This window comes from Ornithorhynchus anatinus, chromosome 18 (genome assembly GCF_004115215.2).
Source record: "Ornithorhynchus anatinus isolate Pmale09 chromosome 18, mOrnAna1.pri.v4, whole genome shotgun sequence".
NCBI classification, from domain to species: domain Eukaryota; kingdom Metazoa; phylum Chordata; class Mammalia; order Monotremata; family Ornithorhynchidae; genus Ornithorhynchus; species Ornithorhynchus anatinus.
This window is the reverse complement of record NC_041745.1, coordinates 29,103,829-29,122,996: the sequence shown is the minus strand read 5'-3', so window position 1 is coordinate 29,122,996 and position 19,168 is coordinate 29,103,829. Positions and strand designations below refer to the sequence as shown.

General features: G+C 47.2%; 1 protein-coding gene across 1 annotated transcript; it reads right to left on the bottom strand.

The window, feature by feature from the left end:
* Positions 1-3,256: 3,256 nt before the first annotated feature.
* Positions 3,257-18,370, bottom strand: LOC114805437. Its single transcript, XM_039914728.1, has 5 exons — positions 18,283-18,370; positions 12,092-12,343; positions 10,609-10,728; positions 8,550-8,633; positions 3,257-3,745 (listed from the first exon to the last, which is right to left on the bottom strand). The coding sequence occupies exons 1-5, from the start codon at positions 18,368-18,370 to the stop codon at positions 3,633-3,635; spliced, it is 657 nt and encodes a 218-aa protein (XP_039770662.1). The 3' UTR covers positions 3,257-3,632.
* Between the last annotated feature and the right edge of the window lie 798 nt (positions 18,371-19,168).

Sequence of the window (19,168 nt, the reverse complement as noted above, 5' to 3'; positions counted from 1 at the left end):
GGGATTCAACTAGATGTCCCTCGCACCTTAGGGGGGGCTTTGGAAATTTGGGGTAGCCTCCTCCCTGTGATAGCCATCTGTCCAAATTTGCAGATTCCATCAAGAGAAGGACAACTCGTGCCCTCTCTCCGGATATGAACAAATCATCAATCAATCGTATTTATTGAGAGCTTACTGTGCGCAGAGCAGTGTACTAAGAGCTTGGGAGAGAACGAGAGAGTTGGTAGACACATTCCTTGCCCACAGCGAGCTTACAGTCTAGAGATATTTTTGCTCACAATTTCAATAGCAATGGAATATGAATGGAATTAGTAATAAACAACCATCCCTGATCTCATACTTATCTTTAAACTATATACTGTAAATTTTATATATATATATATATATATATATATATATATATATATATATATATATATACTTAGTGTCCGTCTCCCCCATAGACTGTAAGCTCGTTTTGGGCAGGGAGTATGTCTGGCACCTCTGTTGTATTGTACTCTCCCAGAGTCTTAATACGATGCTCTGCATGCAGTAATTGGGCAGTAAATACTATTGACTGATTGATATTGATTGAAAAAACTGGAAATTTTGCTTTCATACTGATAAAACCATCCAGTTCCTTCAGGATCCTCCAGACCCCCTGACTCTCGGGCTGGTGCTCTTTCTGCTGGGCCATGCTGTTTTCTCAGGGCCCCTCTCAGAGGGAAATTTTTTTTTATGGAATTTGTTAAGCCCTTATGTGTCATTCACTGTACTAAGCACTGGGGTAAATACAAGTTAATTAGGTGGGTTACAGAGGGAAACCTCTATTATATCAATCATTCACACCTAGGTGACATCAGCTGAACACAGCCAATGACAGGGGAAATACAGGGAAACAGAGCTGGTAGACATATTCCCTGCTCACAGTGAGCTTACAGTCTAGAGTCTACAGTCAGTAATATTTATTGAGCGCTTACTGTGTGCAGAGCATTTTTTTATGGTATTTGTTAAGCGCTTACACTGTGCCATACACTGTACTAAGCACTGAGGTAGATACAAACTAATCAGGTTGGACACAGTCTATGTACCACTTGGGGCTCCCAATCTTAATCCCCATTTTACAGATGAGATAACTGAGGCTCAGAGAAGTAAAGTGACTTGTCCAAGGTCACACAGCAGACGCCTGGTGGAGCAGGATTAGAACCCAGGTCATTCTGACTCTCAGGCCCATGCTCTATCCACTAAACCATGCTGTTTGTACTAAGCATTGTATTAACGACTTTGGAGAGTACAAAACAGTTGGTAGACACAATTCCTGTTCTTGAGAAGTTTACGACCTAGTAGCGGAAGCAGGCACTAAAATTAATTACAAGTAGCAAGAGCGACAGAGTGTACAGATATGTACAGTATTCTGCACATAGCAAGTGCTAAATAAATACCATTGATGATGATGATGATATGTACATCAGTGCTATGTGGGGAAGGGGAGAACTGAATTCCTAAGTGTTAAGGAGCTGAGGACTCAGGTGTATTGGTGATGTGGATGTATTAAAGTGGCGATAGGTGGGCGAAATAGGGTAGATAATGATAATTGTGGTATTTATTAAGCACTTACTATGTGTCAAGTATTGTTCTAAGTACTGGGGTAGATGCAAGCTAATTCGGTTAGGTACTAGTCTCTGTCCCTCATGGGGCTCACAGGCTAAAGAGAAGGGAGTAGTCACTTTACTTCTCTGTGCCTCAGTTACCTCATCTGTAAAATGGGGATTAATAATAATAATAATAATAATGTTGGTATTTCTTAAGCGCTTACTATGTGCAGAGCACTGTTCTAAGCGCTGGGGTAAACACAGGGGAATCAGGTTGTCCCACGCGGGGCTCACAGTCTTAATCCCCATTTTACAGATGAGGGAACTGAGGCACAGAGAAGTTAAGTGACTTGCCCACAGTCACACAGCTGACAAGTAGCAGAGCTGGGATTCGAACTCATGAGCCCTGACTCCAAAGCCCATGCTCTTTCCACTGTGCCACGCTGCTTCTCTAAGACTGATTAAGACTGTGAGCCCCACATGGGTCAACCTGATTACCCTGTATCTACTCCAGTGCTTAGAACAGTGCTTGGCACATATTAAGGGCTTAACAAATGCCGTTGTTATTATTATAATCTCCATTTTACAGATGGGGTAACTGAGGCACAAAGAAGTCAAGCGACTTACCCCAGGTCACACAGCTGGCAGAGTGGCAGAGTCAGGATTAGAACCCAGGTCCTCTGACTCCCAGGACCGATATCTTTCCATTAGGCCATGCTGGTTCTGAGAGATGATATGGTGACTGACTGTAGGTTGGAGAGGAGTCAAAGATAATCAAAGTTCCAGCTTCTAAGTGGTGCTCTCAACAATGATGGGAAAGTCAGGGAGAGGAGAGGATTGGGGATGGAAGAGGAAGACTTGAGTTTTGGACATGTTGCGCTTTATGTGCCGATGAGACCGCTGTGTTACCCAGGTCCTTCCGACACTCAGGCCTGTGCTCTTTCCCCTCAGCCACTAGATTTTGCTTTCTCCAGCCAGTCAATCCATCAGTGGTATTTATTGAATGCTGGCTCCAAGCGGAGACCCTCCCCTGCCTTTTCCTGGGAACGGGAGGCCTGGGGCCTTTTCCAACCCCACTGCCCGCTGTACCCCTGTATCCAGAGCTGCTCGAGCTCCTTTCCCAGATGGCGAGGAAGATTTGGCACACAGTAAGTGCACAATAAATATGATTGGTTTATTGATTGATTGATGGTGTGTCTGTGTGGGGGGGGTGTCTGTCACTTGGCTCTGAGCAGCTCAGACCCCCAGCTGAGGCAAAGGTGGATTAAGCAAGCCGGGGAGGCAAAGTCTTCTGTGAACCGGCCCCAGCCACTGGATAAAGCATCCGTTTCTTGCTTGGCAGCGATGCGCCTAGAAATGCTCGTTCTGTCTCTGGGCCTTCCCCTTCATCCGGAGCTGCCGTTGGCAGCGCCAACTCACTGGCCACAGGGAGAGGAGGCTTCAGTGGGCAAGCCACCTGCATTCCAATCTGCCCCTCCCCTCAGACGGGAGTGTCAGATGTTCACTCAAGGTCTCGAGGAGGTGGCTCACAGCCTCGGGGGGGCATCCCTTGTGGTCCCGGAGGGGGCTCCTCACCATCTCAGGCGTTCACTCGTGCTCTCGGGGGATCCCTCAGTCTCCGGGGGTCACTCACGGTCTTGGGGAGCCTCTCGAGTTCTGGGGGTCCCTAATGGTCTTGGAGGGGGTTCCTTCATGGTCTTAGGTGTTCAATCCCGGTCTTGGGGGGAGTCACACAATCTCAGGGGGGTCAATCATAGTCTTGGGAGTCACTCAAGATCTCAGGGGATCATTTACAGTATCACGCATTCACACATGGTCTCAGGAGATCACTCACTGCCTCAGAGGGTTACTCATAGTCTCGGGGGGGTTCACTCACAGTCTTGGGGAGTTACTCATGGTCTTAGGGGTTCCTTACAGTATTGGAGGGGGTCCCTCATAGTCTTAGGTATTCACTCAGAGGCTCAGGGTGTTCGCTCACAGTCTCAGAGTTTCCTTCACTGTCTTGGGGGTCACTCAAGGTCTTGGAGGGTCACGCACGGTCTTGACAGGGGTCACTCAGTCTCAAGATTCATTCACAGTCTCAGGAGAACCAGCGGGATAGGCTTCCAGCTCCAGGATTGGAGGTAGCGTGTCTCTGGCCGGTGTGAAGGCCGTGGGGTGCTGCCTGTCAGTCTCTGCAGTTTAGAGAGAGAAACATTTCAATCCTGGAAGAGTGATGGCAGCTTGGTTCATGCAGAGACCCGACAGCACAAGGGGAGAAGCAGCTTGGTCTAGTGGGTAAAACCTGGGCCTGGGAGTCAGAAGGACCTGGGCTCTAATCCTGGCCCTGCCACTTGTCTGCCTTGTGATCTTGGGCCAGGCACGTCACTTCTCTAGACCTCAGTCCCTCATCTGAAGAATAGGGATTAAGACTGTGAGCCTCATGTGGGCCTGGACTGTGTCCAACCTGCTTTACTAGTATCTACCCCAGTGCTTAGGACAGTGTCTGGAACAAAGTAAGCACTTAACAAATGCCGTTTAAAAAATGTGGATTGGGAGAGGTGGGGACGGTGACTTATCCTGGACTGGAAATCACCCCCAGAGAGGGCACCTGAGGACAACCAGGCCAGGAGCACCCTGTTTTGCAAGAGAAATCATGCAGAAGAGCCAATTCCAACCTTCTTCCAGGTGGCAGAGCATAAGTCAATCAGTCAATCATAGTTACTGGACACTTGGGCTGTGCAGAGCACTGTACTGAGCACTTAGGGGAATATGACAGGGTTAGAAGAGGAGAGAAGAGGCTAGAACATTGATTCCTTTTCCTCTGACTTGGAACTCGCTCTGCACATGGGAAAGATAGGCAGCTCTCCCCACTTTCAAATACCTCCTAAATTCCCACCTCCTCCAACAACCCTTCCCTGATTGATCGTTTTCCCAGCACCCTGAGCCATATCATCCTTCAGCGTAATCTAGTTGAAGAGCTTAATCTACCTCTTAGGGACTTATTTGTATCCTCCTTGGCACTTAGGTAGACATATAGCGGTTCAATTTATTGATTTTGACCACTCTAGTTATCGATGTTTTTGTCTATCTTCCCCATTAGAGTGTAAGTTCCTTGAGGGAAGAGAATGTGTCATTTCCTTATTCTCCTTTCCCCAAACAGCTAGCACAGTGTACCCCACCAAGTGGGTCTAGTGGATAGCACATAGGCCTGGGAGTCAGAAGGATCTGGGTTCTAATCCCGCCTCCTCCACATATCTGCTGTGTGACCTTGGGCAACTCACTTCACTTCAGTGACCACAGTGACCACATCTGTTAAATAGGATTAAGACTAGAAGCCCCAAATGGGACAGGGACTATGTCCAACCCGATTTACTTGTATCCACCCCAGTGTTTAGAACAGTGCTTGGCACAGAGAAAGCATTTAACAAATACCACAGTTATTATTACTACTACTGCTATTACCACCACCACCCATCAGTATTGACTGAGCACTTACTATGTGCAGAGCACTGCGCTAAGGACTTGGGAGAGTACAACAGAGTTGATAGAGACGTTCACCGCCCACAGTGAGCTTATAGTCTAGAGGACCCAGGGCTTAGAGATCTAACCAAATCACTTTCCCCTTAGGGCTCGCAGTTGGTGCAGAGTAGCAAATCCAAAGACCAACCTACATAGGCAGGCTGGCTAATGAAAGAAATCCAACTTCGTTTCTCACTAGCCTCAGTCACGACAAACCGTGGTGGGGCTCCCCTCTTTGACTACCTCTAGACTGTAAGCTCCTTGTGGTTAGGGATCATGTCTACCAACTCTGTTCTGTTGTACTCTCCAAGTGCTTAGTACAGTGCTCTGCCTACAGTAAGCGCTCAGTAAGTACAATTGATTTGGCCTCATCAGGTAATGAGCTCCTTCAGCAGCTGTTCTGCCATTGTCTCATTGATTATGCGGATGTTCTCTCAAGGTAAAAGTCCCTCCCATTTACAAGGAACATTTCCCTGGCCAGCCGGAGTCCCCGCCACTCCCTGCAGTTGGCTGTAACTCACAGCCCGCTGGATCTGTATAGGAATGAGGAGAGTCATAAATTTTGCAGTTAAGCAGGTGAAAAATTACATTTTCATGCTGTCGCTTGGTCTGAGAACAGATGGCGCAAGTGGCTTATCTTCCCCCTGTAGGATGGTGAAACCACCTCAGTAGTTCTATGAAGCATACAGTATTTGCCTAGTTCAATTTTGCTTGGGGGCTACTGAATCTATCACTATCGATAGTAAAATCTGTCTGTGCCTAGCCACCACCTTATCTGTCTGCTTGCCCACATGTTTGGCTGGGATGTAGTGGTCTCCTTCTGCACTAAAATTCAATTTTCTTTGCTTCTTTTTCTCTTAACCCCCACCCACCCACATTAAAATAATAATGGTATTTATTAAGGGCTTCCTATGGCAGAGGCATTGAGGTAGATAGAAAATCAGCAGATTGGACACAGAGGCAGTGTGGCCTCCTGGAAAGAGTATGGGGCTGGGAGTCGAGAGGCCTGGGTTCTAAATCAAGCTCTGCCACTTTGCTCTGTGACCTTGAGCAAGTCAATTAACTTCTCACAAAACTTCCTTGTGACTCAATTTCCTCTTCTGTAAAATTGGGATTAAATACCTGCCTTCACTCCCTCTTAGATTGTGAGCTTCTGTGGGACCGGGATTGTGTTGACTGAGCTGGTTGAACAGTATCTACAAGTGCTTAACAGATGCCAGAGTTATTATTTTGCCACAACTTATCTTATCCCCACTTGTCTGATGAGAAAACTGAGCCCATTTGCTCGAGGCCACACAGGAAGGCCTGACTCTTCCCATTAGGCTAGGCTGCACCTCACAAAAATCAAGACACCCCGCTGCAGTTCCCATAGCCCTCTCAAGGGACAGGAACCATGTTTAGTTCCCACTGTGTATTCTCTTTCAGTGCTTTGTGCTCTGCACATAAATAAGTGCTTATTATATACTACTGCTGCTATGTGGTAGATGCCCCCAATCTCTAACACCTCTGGACAAGAGGTTTAGCCCCTCCAGGGTCAGTTTGCAGATTTTTGTTTCTGTCTTCCTCACTCAAATCGGAAAATCTGGATCGTAATGAAGGTCCAGTGGCTACATTCAGCTAGCGGAGGGCTTTAAGATAGTTCATGGACCCGAGAACATCTGAAATGACAACCTTCTGAGGTTTTTTTGTGGTATTTGTTATGTGCTTACTATATGCCAGGCACTGTATTAAGCTCTGGGGTAGATATAAGCTAATCAGGTTGAACACAATCCATGTCCCACATGGGGCTCACAGTCTTAATCACCAATTTAGCTCATTATGGGCAGAGAATGTCTGATTCTGTTGTATTGTACTCTCCCAAGTGCTTAATACAGTGCTCTGCACATAGTAAGTTCTCAATACCAATGACTGATTGATTTTTACAGGTGAGGGTATTGAGGCAGAGAGAAGTGAAGTGACTTGCCCAAGGTACATAGCAGACAAGTGGCAGAGCCTGTATTAGAACCCAGGTCCTTCTGACTCCCAGACTCGTGTGCTATCCACTAAGCCACACTGCTTCAGTTCTGCTCCCCCAGAGGCTCTATATTTCAGAGACCCTTCCCAGCTTCAAATCCGATGCTTCCAAATGAAAAAGAGATTCCTACCTCTCCATTAACCGTTTCCCAGTTTTCCTCAATCATTCCTGCTTTATTGAACTGACAACCTGCATCTCGATCAATCATATTGACCGAGCACTTATTTTTGTGCAGAGCACTGAACTGAGTCCTAGGGAAAGTACACTAGCGTCAGTTGACACAATCTTTAATCTCAAGGAGCTTTCCATCTAGCGGGAGAGGCAGACCCTGAATTACAGGTAGGGAGAAACAACAAATTGAAAACAAATAGACTGCTTCTCAGCTCTCAGGTGAGGAGGTAGCTGGAATACATATCAGGAAGACAGTTGCCCGGTGACACACACTTGCACACACATTCCACACACATCGAGAAACAGAGATAGACACCTAAAGAGTCAGAGACAGACAGCGAGGAGAGTTAGGCTGAGAGATAGAGTGACATTAGAGAAGGAGCTAGAGGTGAAGAGGCAGAGAGTTGCAGAGAAACAGACAGGAAAGGGGAGAGGCAACCAGAAATGCCCGTGAAAAGACAAACTCAAGCCTGTTTCTCTCTCTTGCCCAACTCTGAAACCCTCCCCAACTGGGCTGGGCTCAGACCTGTCTCCCAGTAGATGCTGTGAAAGGAAAGAGGGGAGAGAAAGTGACCTTCCAGGCCTGTCGTCTGCTGCTGAAGAGGATACCTCATTTTTGCCATTACACATAATTTGGGCTTGGGAGTGGGTCAGCCCTCCTGCCATTTAGCCTCTACAGGAAGGTGGCATTTATTGCTCTGAGGTATCATGGTTAAGGGGTTTGGATGATAACGAGAGACTGTGAGCTGGCTGTGGGCAGGGATTGTGTCTATGTTGTTATATTATACTCTCCCAAGCGTTTAGTAGAGTTAACTATACACAGTAAGCAATCAGTAAGTATGATTGACTGATTGATTGCTGGGTATCCTCTGATTGTCTGGTTCTGGAGAATGTGTCTGCTGTGTGTCTTCTGCCCTCCTTGGCTCTGAGGGTGTGTAGCTGCGTGCCTGTTATGTGTCTCCTGGGCGTGTGGCTGTTGGGCAGAACAAATCTCAGAGTCATAGCATCAGGTCTGTTTGCAAATCTCCCCCAAGTGCTGTCAATCTCGGCTCTCTTCCTGCGGCGGGGCGGTGTGGGGGAGGTGAGGGAGAGACCCTAGTCCCATTATAGAGAATTCGGCCCTTGCGTGCAGCCAGGAAAAATCCAATTTTCCTCAGGCGCAGCTTCCTAGGCTGAGGCAGGGCTGTGGTCAGGCCAGGCCAGACCAGCCATGTTCAGATCTTCCCCCAGGGATTCCGTCCTGAGGGGACTGCCGGGGTGAGAGGTCCCCAGGTCCGTTCTTGGCTCCGCACCTGAGAGGATCCGGCCATGCAATTCTCCCTGCTCCACAGAGTCACTCTCCCGCCGGGCCTTGGGTGCAGCATAGCCCGCTGATCCTGGAGAAAAACGTTCCGTGATTTCATTATTTTTCATCAGTGTGTGGGCATCCTCCCAGACCACTCACTGCCTCTGGAGGCTGCGGTGAAGCTTCTCTTTTTTTAAATGGTATTTGTTAATCGCTTACCATCTGGCAGGCACTGAACTAAGCCCTGGGGTAGATACCAGCTAATCAGGTTGAACACCGTCCCGTTCCCACATTGGGTTCAGAGTCTTCATCCCCATTTTACAGATGAGGTCCAGTGAAGTAACTTGCTCAAGGTCACTAAGCAGACAAGTGGTGGAGCTGGGATTAGAACCCAGGTCCTTCTGATCCCAGGCCCGTGCTCTATCCACTATGCTAGAGTCTTCCCACAAGCTGAGTTTTTGATGTCAGAGACAGAACAGCTAACTCCACTCACACCACCACAGTCAGCTCCTGGCCCAGTGGCCTTCATTCCTAGTTGGCAGGGATCGTGACTACCAACTCTAGTGGACCCTCCCAGGTGTTTGTAAGCAACCAATAAATACCACTGACTGCTAATTGTGGGCAGAGACTGTGTCTGTCATCTTGTTAGGTTGTACTCCCCCAAGTGCTTAGCAGAGAGCTCTGCCTACAATAAAGTCTCAGTAAATACCATTGATTGATGGAAGGATTGATTGATTGGCAGGTGTGTCCCTCTGCAGCTGATCGAGGCACGGTGATGTTGGGCCTCTGCTCGCTGCCCTGGCACCCGCTAAGTCTTTCAGTGGCTGGAAGGTCATGAGTCTGGCCTTGCCACCTCTTCCCAGCCACTGACCCCTGACTCTCTCATATTCCTCAGTCTGGCCTGCTAACTCTTCCTTTCTTTGTCAATCAGTGAGATTTACTGAACACTCACTGAGTTCAGAGCACTGTACTAAGCACTTGGGAGTGTATAATAAAGCAGATGTGATCCTTGCCCTCACGGAGGTTAGGAGCTCATTTTTTCTCTCCCCTTCTCTCTTCCTCTCTCTCTCCCCACAACCTTCTCTTCCTCCTGTGTCTGCTTCTCTCCTCTGTCCCCATCTGTCTCTCTCCTTTCCTGCCTTTTCCCCTCCCTAATCTTTGACCACTGCCCTGACCCTGTAGAGGCTCCAGCCTGGTATTATAGAGTTGCAATTGTCAATTCAGTTTCACTTTGTCCTACTGCCCTTTGTTAAGTTCTCATAATCTATACAGAGAATCGATTGATAATTTTTTGTGGTACTTGTTATGTGCTTACCATCTGCCAAGCACTGTACTAAGTGCTAGGGTAGATACAAGATAATCGGATAGTCCCTGTCCCACTTAGGGCACACAGTCTCAATCCCCATTTTACAAGTGAGGTAACTGAGGCACAGAGATGTGAAGCAACTTGTCCAAGGTCACACCGCAGACAGGTGATGGAGCCAGGATTAGAACCCAAGTCCTCTGACTCTCAGGCCCATGTTCTTTCCACCAGGCCATGCTGCTTCTCAATTCAGTGCCACAAACAGGAAAACTGGTAATTGACTGCTTTTAGGATGCAGCCTCCACCAAGGTGTGTTATTGCACACACTCCTCATCTGAGGGTGTAAATGTGGGAAGTCAGTCTGCAGCCTGACCAGGTTTTGTGCTTTTTTTAAAAAAAAAAGGTATTTGTTAATCATTTACTATGTGCCAGGCACTGTACTAGGCACTGGGGTAGATACAAGTTAAACAGGTTGGACGCACTCCCTGTCCCACATAGGGCTTACAGTCTTAAACCCCTGTTTCCAAGTGAACTGAGGTCCAGCAAAGTGAAGTGACTTGTCCAAGGTCACACAGCAGACAAGTGGCAGAGCTGGGATTAGAACCCAGATCCTTCTGATGCCCAGGCCCGTGCTCTCTCCACCACACCACATCGACTATTCAGAGCAGCAGCGGTTCAGCCCCAGAACCTCTGTGGTGAGCGGGACCCTAGCCTAAAGCCCTCACCCACCCTAGGGTGGCGAACGAAGACTTTCAGTACTTACTGGGCCTTGGGCAGCCTTTCTGGTTCCCTTGGAAGACCTTATAGATGACAATGATGACCAAAACCACGCACACGAGCAGAACTAAAAGGTACAAGGTGATCTTGCCTGGGAGGGTGGAGCCTGAGGAAAAAAAATGGAAAGGGCTGAAGGAAATCCTTAAAGGACAGGAACAGGAAGTTCCCCAGGTGGTCGGGTTGTAATGGAGGTAGTGAGTTAGGATGGGTGGGTCCACTGTCCACTCCCCACTGCCCCTTGGTCATGGATTCAGGGCTAAGGTAGCTGGTCTTTGCTTGGGGTTGTGGGGTATGTGGAAAACAGCACCGAAGTCCTAGCTTGGGGCTGAGGATCTAGGGGGAAGCAGAAGAGACCCCCCTCACTGGAATGGACCAGAATGGACTGCTCTTTCAAAGTCTATAGAATTTATTGAGGGTTCAACTTTGCGTAGAGCACAATACTAAGCACTTGGTAGAGCACAACAGAGTTAGTAGATACTATCCTTGCCTTCAAGGCACTTGCAATCTAGTTGGGGAGACAGACACTAAAATAAATTCCAAACAGGGGGAAACAATAAAGGTTAAAATATGTATAGAACTGCTACATACCCAAGGGCTTGCGTGATGAGGAAGTGCTAAAGTGCCACTTGTCGGGATATAGGGTGGGGAGATGGGAGATTAATCAGGGAAGGCTTCCTGGAGGAGATGTGATTTCAGAAGGGCTTCGAAGTTGGTGAGAGAGGTAGTCCGCCAGTCATGAAGGAAGATGGAGTTCCAGGCAGAAGGGAGGGCTTGAACCGGAGGTTGGCAACAGGAGAGGTGAGAACCGGCCACACTGAGTAGGTTGGCTTGAGAGGAACAAAGAGTGTGAGCTGGGGTGTAGTGGCACAAGAGCGAGGATAAAGTACAGTGGAGAGAGCTGTCTGGGGGCTTTAAAGCAGATATTCTGCTTGATGTGGAAAGAAATGGGCAACCACTGGAAGTTTTTGAGGCGTGGAGAGACGTTTGCAGAATGATGTTTTAGAGAAATGATCCAGGCATCAGACTGAAGTACAGATTGGAGAGGGGAGAGGCTGGAGACAGGGAGGTCGGCAAGTTCAAGTCAGAATGTGAAACATTGAGAAGCAGCATGTCTAGTGAGTAGAGCACAGGCCTGGGAGTCAGAAGGACCTGGGTTCTAAACCCAGCTCTGTCACTGGTCTGCTGTGTGATCCTGGGCAAGTCACTTAACTTCTCTGTGCCTCAGTTCCCTCATCTGTAAAAGGGAGTTAAAGACTGTGAGCCCCATTTGGGACAGGGACTGTATCCAACCTGATTACCCTCTATCTACCCCAGTGCTTGTTTGGAAGAGGATGATGCAACAGAGTTGTTAGGCGTGCTCCCTGCCCACAACAAGGCAGTGTACTGTATTCATCCTCACCTGATTGCTTCCCGGATTTTCCCAGTGCCCTCCCTGCCCCCAGCCCCTCCGATTTCCACCTGTGACTTACCGCCCATTTGGAGCTGCAGAGAAATCTGTCTGCAGCTGTCTAAGTGGCCCATCCCAGAGCACGAGAGATCACCCTCACTGCCCTGAGCTAGCTCTTTCCTCCTGAACGCGGCGCTTCTCATCCAGATTTCCACTCTGCAGCGAGGCCTGGGATCTTCCGGGCCTTCTTCAGCCAGGCCTACGGGGACGTTGTATTGTTCACAAGAAGGAAGACCTTCTCCTTTGGCTTTCAGAGAGACACTCCCCACGGCAGCTATGGAGAGAGCAGAATGAGTGCCAGCCCTCCCTACCTCGCTCTCCTGTCCACCTGGCCCCTCTTGAGTCCTGAAGGAATGGCAACTCTCTTTAGGAGCAAAGTGGCCTAATAATGTTGGTATTTGTTAAGCGCTTACTATGTGCAGGGCACTGTTCTAAGCACTGGGTTAGACACAGGGGAATCGGGTTGTCCCACGTGGGGCTCACAGTCTTAATCCCCATTTTACAGATGAGGTAACTGAGGCACAGAGAAGTTAAGTGACTTGCCCACAGTCACACAGCTGACAAGTGGCACAGCTGGGATTCGAACCCATGACCTCTGACTCTACAGCCCGTGCTCTTTCCACTGAGCCACACTGCTTCTCCATTGCTCTTTCAGGCCTAGTGGAAAGAGCACAGGCCTGAGAGTCAAAGGACCAGGGTTCTAATCCTGGCTCTGCCACTTGTCTGCTGCATGACCTTGGACAAGTCACTTCACTTCTTCGGGTCTCAGTTTCCTCCTCTGCATAATGGGGCTTCAATACCTATTCTCCCTCCTACTTCCTCCTACTTGGACTACAAACCCTGTGTGGGACCTGATTAACTTGTATCTACCCCAGCGCTTTTTACAGTGCTTGACCCAGAGTAAGCACTTAACAGATATCACAATTATAATTATTAGTTAATACAGCTGGGGAGCTGTATCAGGGGTGACACTGTGACCTATAGTACCTGCCAAGAGCCCCACTCCACTGCTTAACAGAGTAGGAGTCTGGAAGTTCCCCTTCTCGCTAGGACGAGCGCCCCACTCTAGTAATTGTGGTAATTGTTAAGCGCTTACTCTGTGCCAAGTACTGTATGGAGCACTTGGGCTCATACAAGATAATCAGGTTGGACAGTACCCATCCCACACAGGGATTTGCAATCTTGAGAAGAAGCAGGGAATGTGTCTACCAACTCTATTGTATTGTACTGTCCCAAGCATTTAGTACAGTGCTGTGCACATAGTAAGTGCTCAGTCAATCATTCAGTTGTACTTATTAAGTGCTTCCTGTGTTCAGAGCTCTGTATAAAGCACTTGGGAAAGTACAGTATGGCAGAATTTGTAGACACATTCCCTGCCCACAAGAATCTAGCGATCTAGAGGATGAGGACGATGATGAGAAGAACAGGTATTGAATCCCCATTTTGTAGGTGAATAAACAGGCACAGAGAAGTGAAGTGACTTGCCCAAGATCACACAAAAGTCAAGTATTGGAACTGGGTTTAGAAACCAGGTCCTCTGACTCTCAGGCCTGTGTTCTCCCCACTGAGCCAGAGCCAGCATCCAGCTCCCCAGCCAGAAGTTACAATCTGGCTGTGCTACTGACTGCCTAGAACTCAGTCAACCAACCCTATTTATTGAGCGCTTAATGTGTGCAGAGCACTGTACTAAATGCTTGGAAGAGTACAATATAGCAATATAAGAGATACATTCCCTCCCTGCTCACAGCGAGCTTACAGTCTGGCCCCAGGAGACCCCTGGGAACTGAACCCTAAATCGGGAAAGGGCTGGGGATCCATAGCCACCCCCTCCACCCCTGGTGAATGGGTAGGTCTGACTCTTCTCCCCACCCCCGCGCCGCACCTGGTGAGGTCAGTGCCCGACCCCGGCCCCCGGGTCCTGAGGAATCACAGAGTAGACAGGATGGGCAGGCTGGGGACGGCCGGGGAGCCACTTGGCAGGCGAGGGCCGAGGTCGACCAGGAGGACCGGTTGATAAAGATCTCCAGAACGACAGTCTGATTCCCCATTCCCCACTCCAGGAGCCTTGGGAAGGAAATATTGAACGAGGAGAGTGAAGGAGGTGAGTTGTTTAGCGCACACGAGTCTGAACAGGAGAGCGCCACGATGGGTCCTGGAAAGCAAAGACAGAGGAAAGAAAGGCTGGGTCCACCTGCCATCCCACCACCCGCTGAGCACATGCAGTGGTGCCCAGCCTTACCTGGACGAGCCCTCTCTCACCAACCAATCTGGAGCAAACAGCCTACTGATAGTAATAATAATAATAGTGGTATTTGTTAAGTATTTACTATGTGCCAAATTCTGTATGGAAAACTGGGGTAGGTATAAGATAATCAAGTCAGACATAGTCCCCGTCAGCCTGGACACGGTCCATGTCCCACGTGGGACACACAGTCTTAGTCCCCATTTTACAAATGAAGTGACTGAGGCCCAAAGAAGTTAAGTGACTTGACCAAGTTCACCCAGCAGGCAAGTGGCGGAGCTGGGATTAGAACCCAGAGCCTCGGACTCCCGGGTCCCTGCTCTTTCCATTAGGTCATGCTACTTCTCTGTTTCCAGTGCTTTTGTACTTTATCACCACGGGTTGGACACCAGACTCTCCTCTGCCTCATCTGACACCCGTCCTGGACTGCTCCCATGTTCTCTGCTGTCCCAGCAAGGGGCCATGCCAGGCTGAGACTGTGCCAATGTGAGCTTGTGCCAACCTGAAGACCAACTTGCATGTTATACTCCTAACATTATCATTTCTAGACTTTTTTTAAAAAAAAACCCACTTAACTATGTGTTAAACACTGTATTAAGTGAACTAAGCACTGGGATAGAATCAAGTTTAATCAGGTGAGACGAGATTGAGGTACAGTGAGAAGATTGGTGTTAGAATAGTGAAATGTGTGGGCTGGGATGTAGTAGGAAATCAACAAGGTAAAGTAGGAGGGGGCGAGCTGATTGAGTGCTTTAAACCCAAAGTTGAGGAGTTTTGAAGCTTAACTGTCAACTCCGTAGCCCCTTCTCTGTAGCTCTGAGGTCCAAACTCTCTTCTTGAAGGGTCTGTTGGCACACATTTCTCCACTCCTCAAAACCTCTGTCGGCTTCCCATAATCCTCACATTCTCCTTTAAGGCTCTACTCATTATTCTTATCATCATCATTACTTTTATGGTGTTTGTTAAGTTCTTATCATGTGTTGAGCACTGTTCAAAGTGCTAGGGTAGGTACAAGTTAATCAGAGCGGACAGAATCTCTGTCCGGCGTGGTGGTCACAGTTTAAGTAGGAGAGAGAACAGGTATTAAATCCCCATTTTACAGCAGTGGAAAGTGAGACACAGAGAAGTTAAGTGACTTCCCCAAGGTCTCACAGCAACCAATTGGTAAAGGTGGGATTAGAACCGAGGTTCTCTCGACTCCCAGGCCTGTGATCTTTCCACGAGGCCATGCTGCTTCTCCAACGGCTCTCTTTTCACTTGCTACTCTCCAGCTAGCTCTCTTCATTCTTCCTCGTCTAATGGCACCCATCCCTTGATCAACCCTCCCACCTCCATCTCCTACCTCACATTGTTCTCCCAGCTTGGAGCACCCTCCCTGCCCGGGCCTGACAGACCCCAGTTCTCCTCATTTAAAAAGCTGTCTTAAAATTCCACCTCTTTCAACAAACCTCCTTCAGTTAATTCCTCAACCCCAAATTTTATTAACCTAGAAGCCACTTCTAGCTCTTATGTATTCATTTATAACCCATTCTCTCAGCACTTGCATAAATATGTCTAACAGTGTACGTTGAATTCTTTTTTCTGACTGCTCTATTTGTAGGTTTTTTATATCTGCTTTCCTGCTGGAATGTAAGCTTCTTAAGGGCAGGAAATGTCTCAAACTTCTATTATACTTTCCCAACTACCAACTTCAGAAGAGCCCGGGGCTTGGGAGTCAGAGGTCTTGGGTTCTAATCCCGGCTCTGCCATTTTTCCAGCTGTGTGACTTTGGGCAAGTCACTGAACTTCTCTGTGCCTCAGTTTCCTCATCTGGAAAATGGGGATTAAAATAACTGAGTCCCACGTGGGACAATCTGATCACCTTGTATCTCCCCAGCACTTAGAACAGTGCTTTGCACGTAGTAAGCACTTAACAAATACCAACATTATTATTATTACTACTACTGATCCTACTAGTATCAATCAACCAATCAGTGGTATTGAGCACTTACCGAGTGCTTGGGAATACAAAAGAGTTGGTAGACATGGCGCCTGACTGCTACTACTACTACTACAATCATCGATGGTATTTACTGAGCACTTAGTATGTGCTGAGCACTGTACTAAACGCTTCAGAGAGTAAAATGCAACAGAGTTAGCAGGCACATTCCCTGCCTACAACCTGATTACAGTCTATTACTACCAATACTATTATTACTAGTTCTTGGCACATAGTTAGCGCTTAACAAATACCACCATTACTATTACCAAATATCCTAATATATAATTTCCCCTAGACGGCCCTTATTTCAGGGGCTAGTGGTCCAGTCTGTGGGCTATCTAGGCCCTAGCTTCTCTTTCTCTGCCTTACCCCCTGTCCTTTGGCTACTGAGTTATTTGTTAGAGTTTTTACCAGCAGTGGAGCCAAAGTGAAACTGAAATAATTTGCTCCTGTTTCTTGTGTGTCTCTGTTTGCTCACTGGTAAAAAGGGGTTAAAATACCAGTTCTCCCTCCCTCTTAGACTCTGAGCCCTAGGATAGGGATTGTGTTGACCTGATTATTTTAGATCTACCCCAGCACTTAGCACAGTCATTGAACATAGTAAGTGCTTAACGAATACCAGACAGTCAATAGTATTTACTGGGCACTTACTTTGTACAGAGCCCTGTACTATGCACTTGCGAGAGTATAATACCATGATAATAGTACAATAGTAATTGTTATTATTTCCAGCCTCAGGGACATCAACCAAATTCACCAGGGTTGAAAAAGGCACATTTCTCCAGCTCTTGAAAATAGACCTCTCAACTGTCATATTAACCTAGATCCTTTGACTAAGAGTACAAATGAATTGTCTCCTTCTCATAAATTCTTTCAGTAATTTTACTCCCCTCTTGAATAACATCCTGTCAAGTCTTTGGGATCCACATTTTGAGGTTTGGAGGAGTTCTGCTCTATCAGGTCTGTTCAGTAGATAAATGTGTCTCTTTAAATATTACATATATCCATCTTTTTCTAATGTTATTTCCCCAAGCAGCCGCAATTCTCTCCTTTCAGAAGTCTGTCATGCTAACAGAGTGTTGTACAAACTGCGTGGTATGTTTTTCTTTCTTTCTTTTCTTCTTTTTTTTTACTGGGGGAGAAAAAGAATCCAAGAAACCTTATGTCCTTAGAGAAACTCTGCAAAGAATGTGAAACACAAATGAATTATATAAATATAATTAGTTATGTTACTTTATATATCTATTATATTTGTATCAATATACTCATATTAATTCTGTCTCCCCATCTAGACTGTAAGCTTGTTTTGGGCAGGAAATGTGTCTACCAACTCTGTTATATTGTACTCTCCCATGCAGTACTCTGTTCACAGTAGGTGCTTAGTAAATATGATTAACTGACTGAAGTGAGATTCCTTAGGTACTGTTGGCCTCAGTTTCCTCCTCTGAAAAATGGGGATTCAATACTTGTTCTTCCTCCTATTTAGACTGGGAATCTCATGTGGGACAGGGACTGTGTCCTACCTCCTTAGTTTGTTACCTGCCCCAGGACTTAGTACAGTGCTTGGTCCATAGTAAATGCTTAACAAATACCACTATTTTTATGATGATTGTTATCTTGATCATGGCTGGTAAAAAATCCTCTTTCCCTTTTCACTCCCCACCCATCCCTCCCTCCCTCCTTCTTAGACTGTGAGCCCCAAGTGGAACAGGGACTATGTCTGATCTAAATACTTTGTAACTACCCCAGTACTTCACACAGGGCTTGGCTCATAATAAGTATGATCAACATCAATCTTATTATTCCACTGGACAGAGCATAATTGGCTCACAGAGTTAAGGTTTCCCCTTACCATAAAAACCACCTCAGCTCGCAGCTTCCTACCTTGTGATTTTCTGAGTTAATCAGCCACACCACTTTATCATTAAGATGCAATCAGGTGGGTACAATCAGAAACTTTTAAACCCATTCAATAAAAGGGAATACTCACCTTCGAGTGACTGGAAGTATTCTGGCAAAATTAAAATGAACATAACCATGATTGTTACCAGTAATTTCAGGAGAACCGTTTTGGTCATAGTTGAGCACGTGGCCCCCAACAGTTTCCATTTAACACTGGGCTGTGTTTCTTCCTGCTTTGATCCTCATTGCTGTGAGTAGGTGAATGCAATATACTTATTACTCATTTCCTTTTGGGGCAAGGCTTTCTCCTTTTTTTTTTCCTCTCACTTCGCTTCCACGCCGACTCTTTATCATCACAGGAGAAATTTCCCTTGGAGCAGCCAATCAGGGCAGGGCACGATTTGCTCACGGCTTAAGGTTTCCCCTTGACAAAAAAAAAAAGGAAATCGGCTTGCAGCTTCTCACGAGCAACCCATTAAAGAGCACTGTCCAAGGGACTTAGTACATGGCCATTCAGGGCAAAGTGCTCAGGTTCCAGAAATGTTGTTCCAGTGTGTGGGGAAATACAATCACCTGTTCTATTTGACCAGAAGAAACCCTGAATGCCAGCAAAGGCCAGGAGGCGAAGGAGTTCTGTGCCTTTTTAGGTTAAAAATGATATTTGTTAAGCACTTGCTATGTGCCAGGCACTGTACTAAGTGCTGGGAGAACCAGTCCCTGCCCCACAAGTGGCTCAGTGTCTTATTTTCTGTTTTAAAGATGAGGCAACCTTCTCACAGAGAAGTGAACTGTCTTGTCCAAGGTCACACAGCAGACAAGTGGAGCAGTCAGGATTAGAACCCGGGGCATCTCCCTGCTCCAGGTAAGGACTAGGCTGAAACAGCAGGGAGGTTCTAGGGAAATCAGCTTCCTGGGTAGGAGCGCTGGAGGTTAGCACACACACCTCTAATTCTCTTCTCTTCATTGTAGTTATC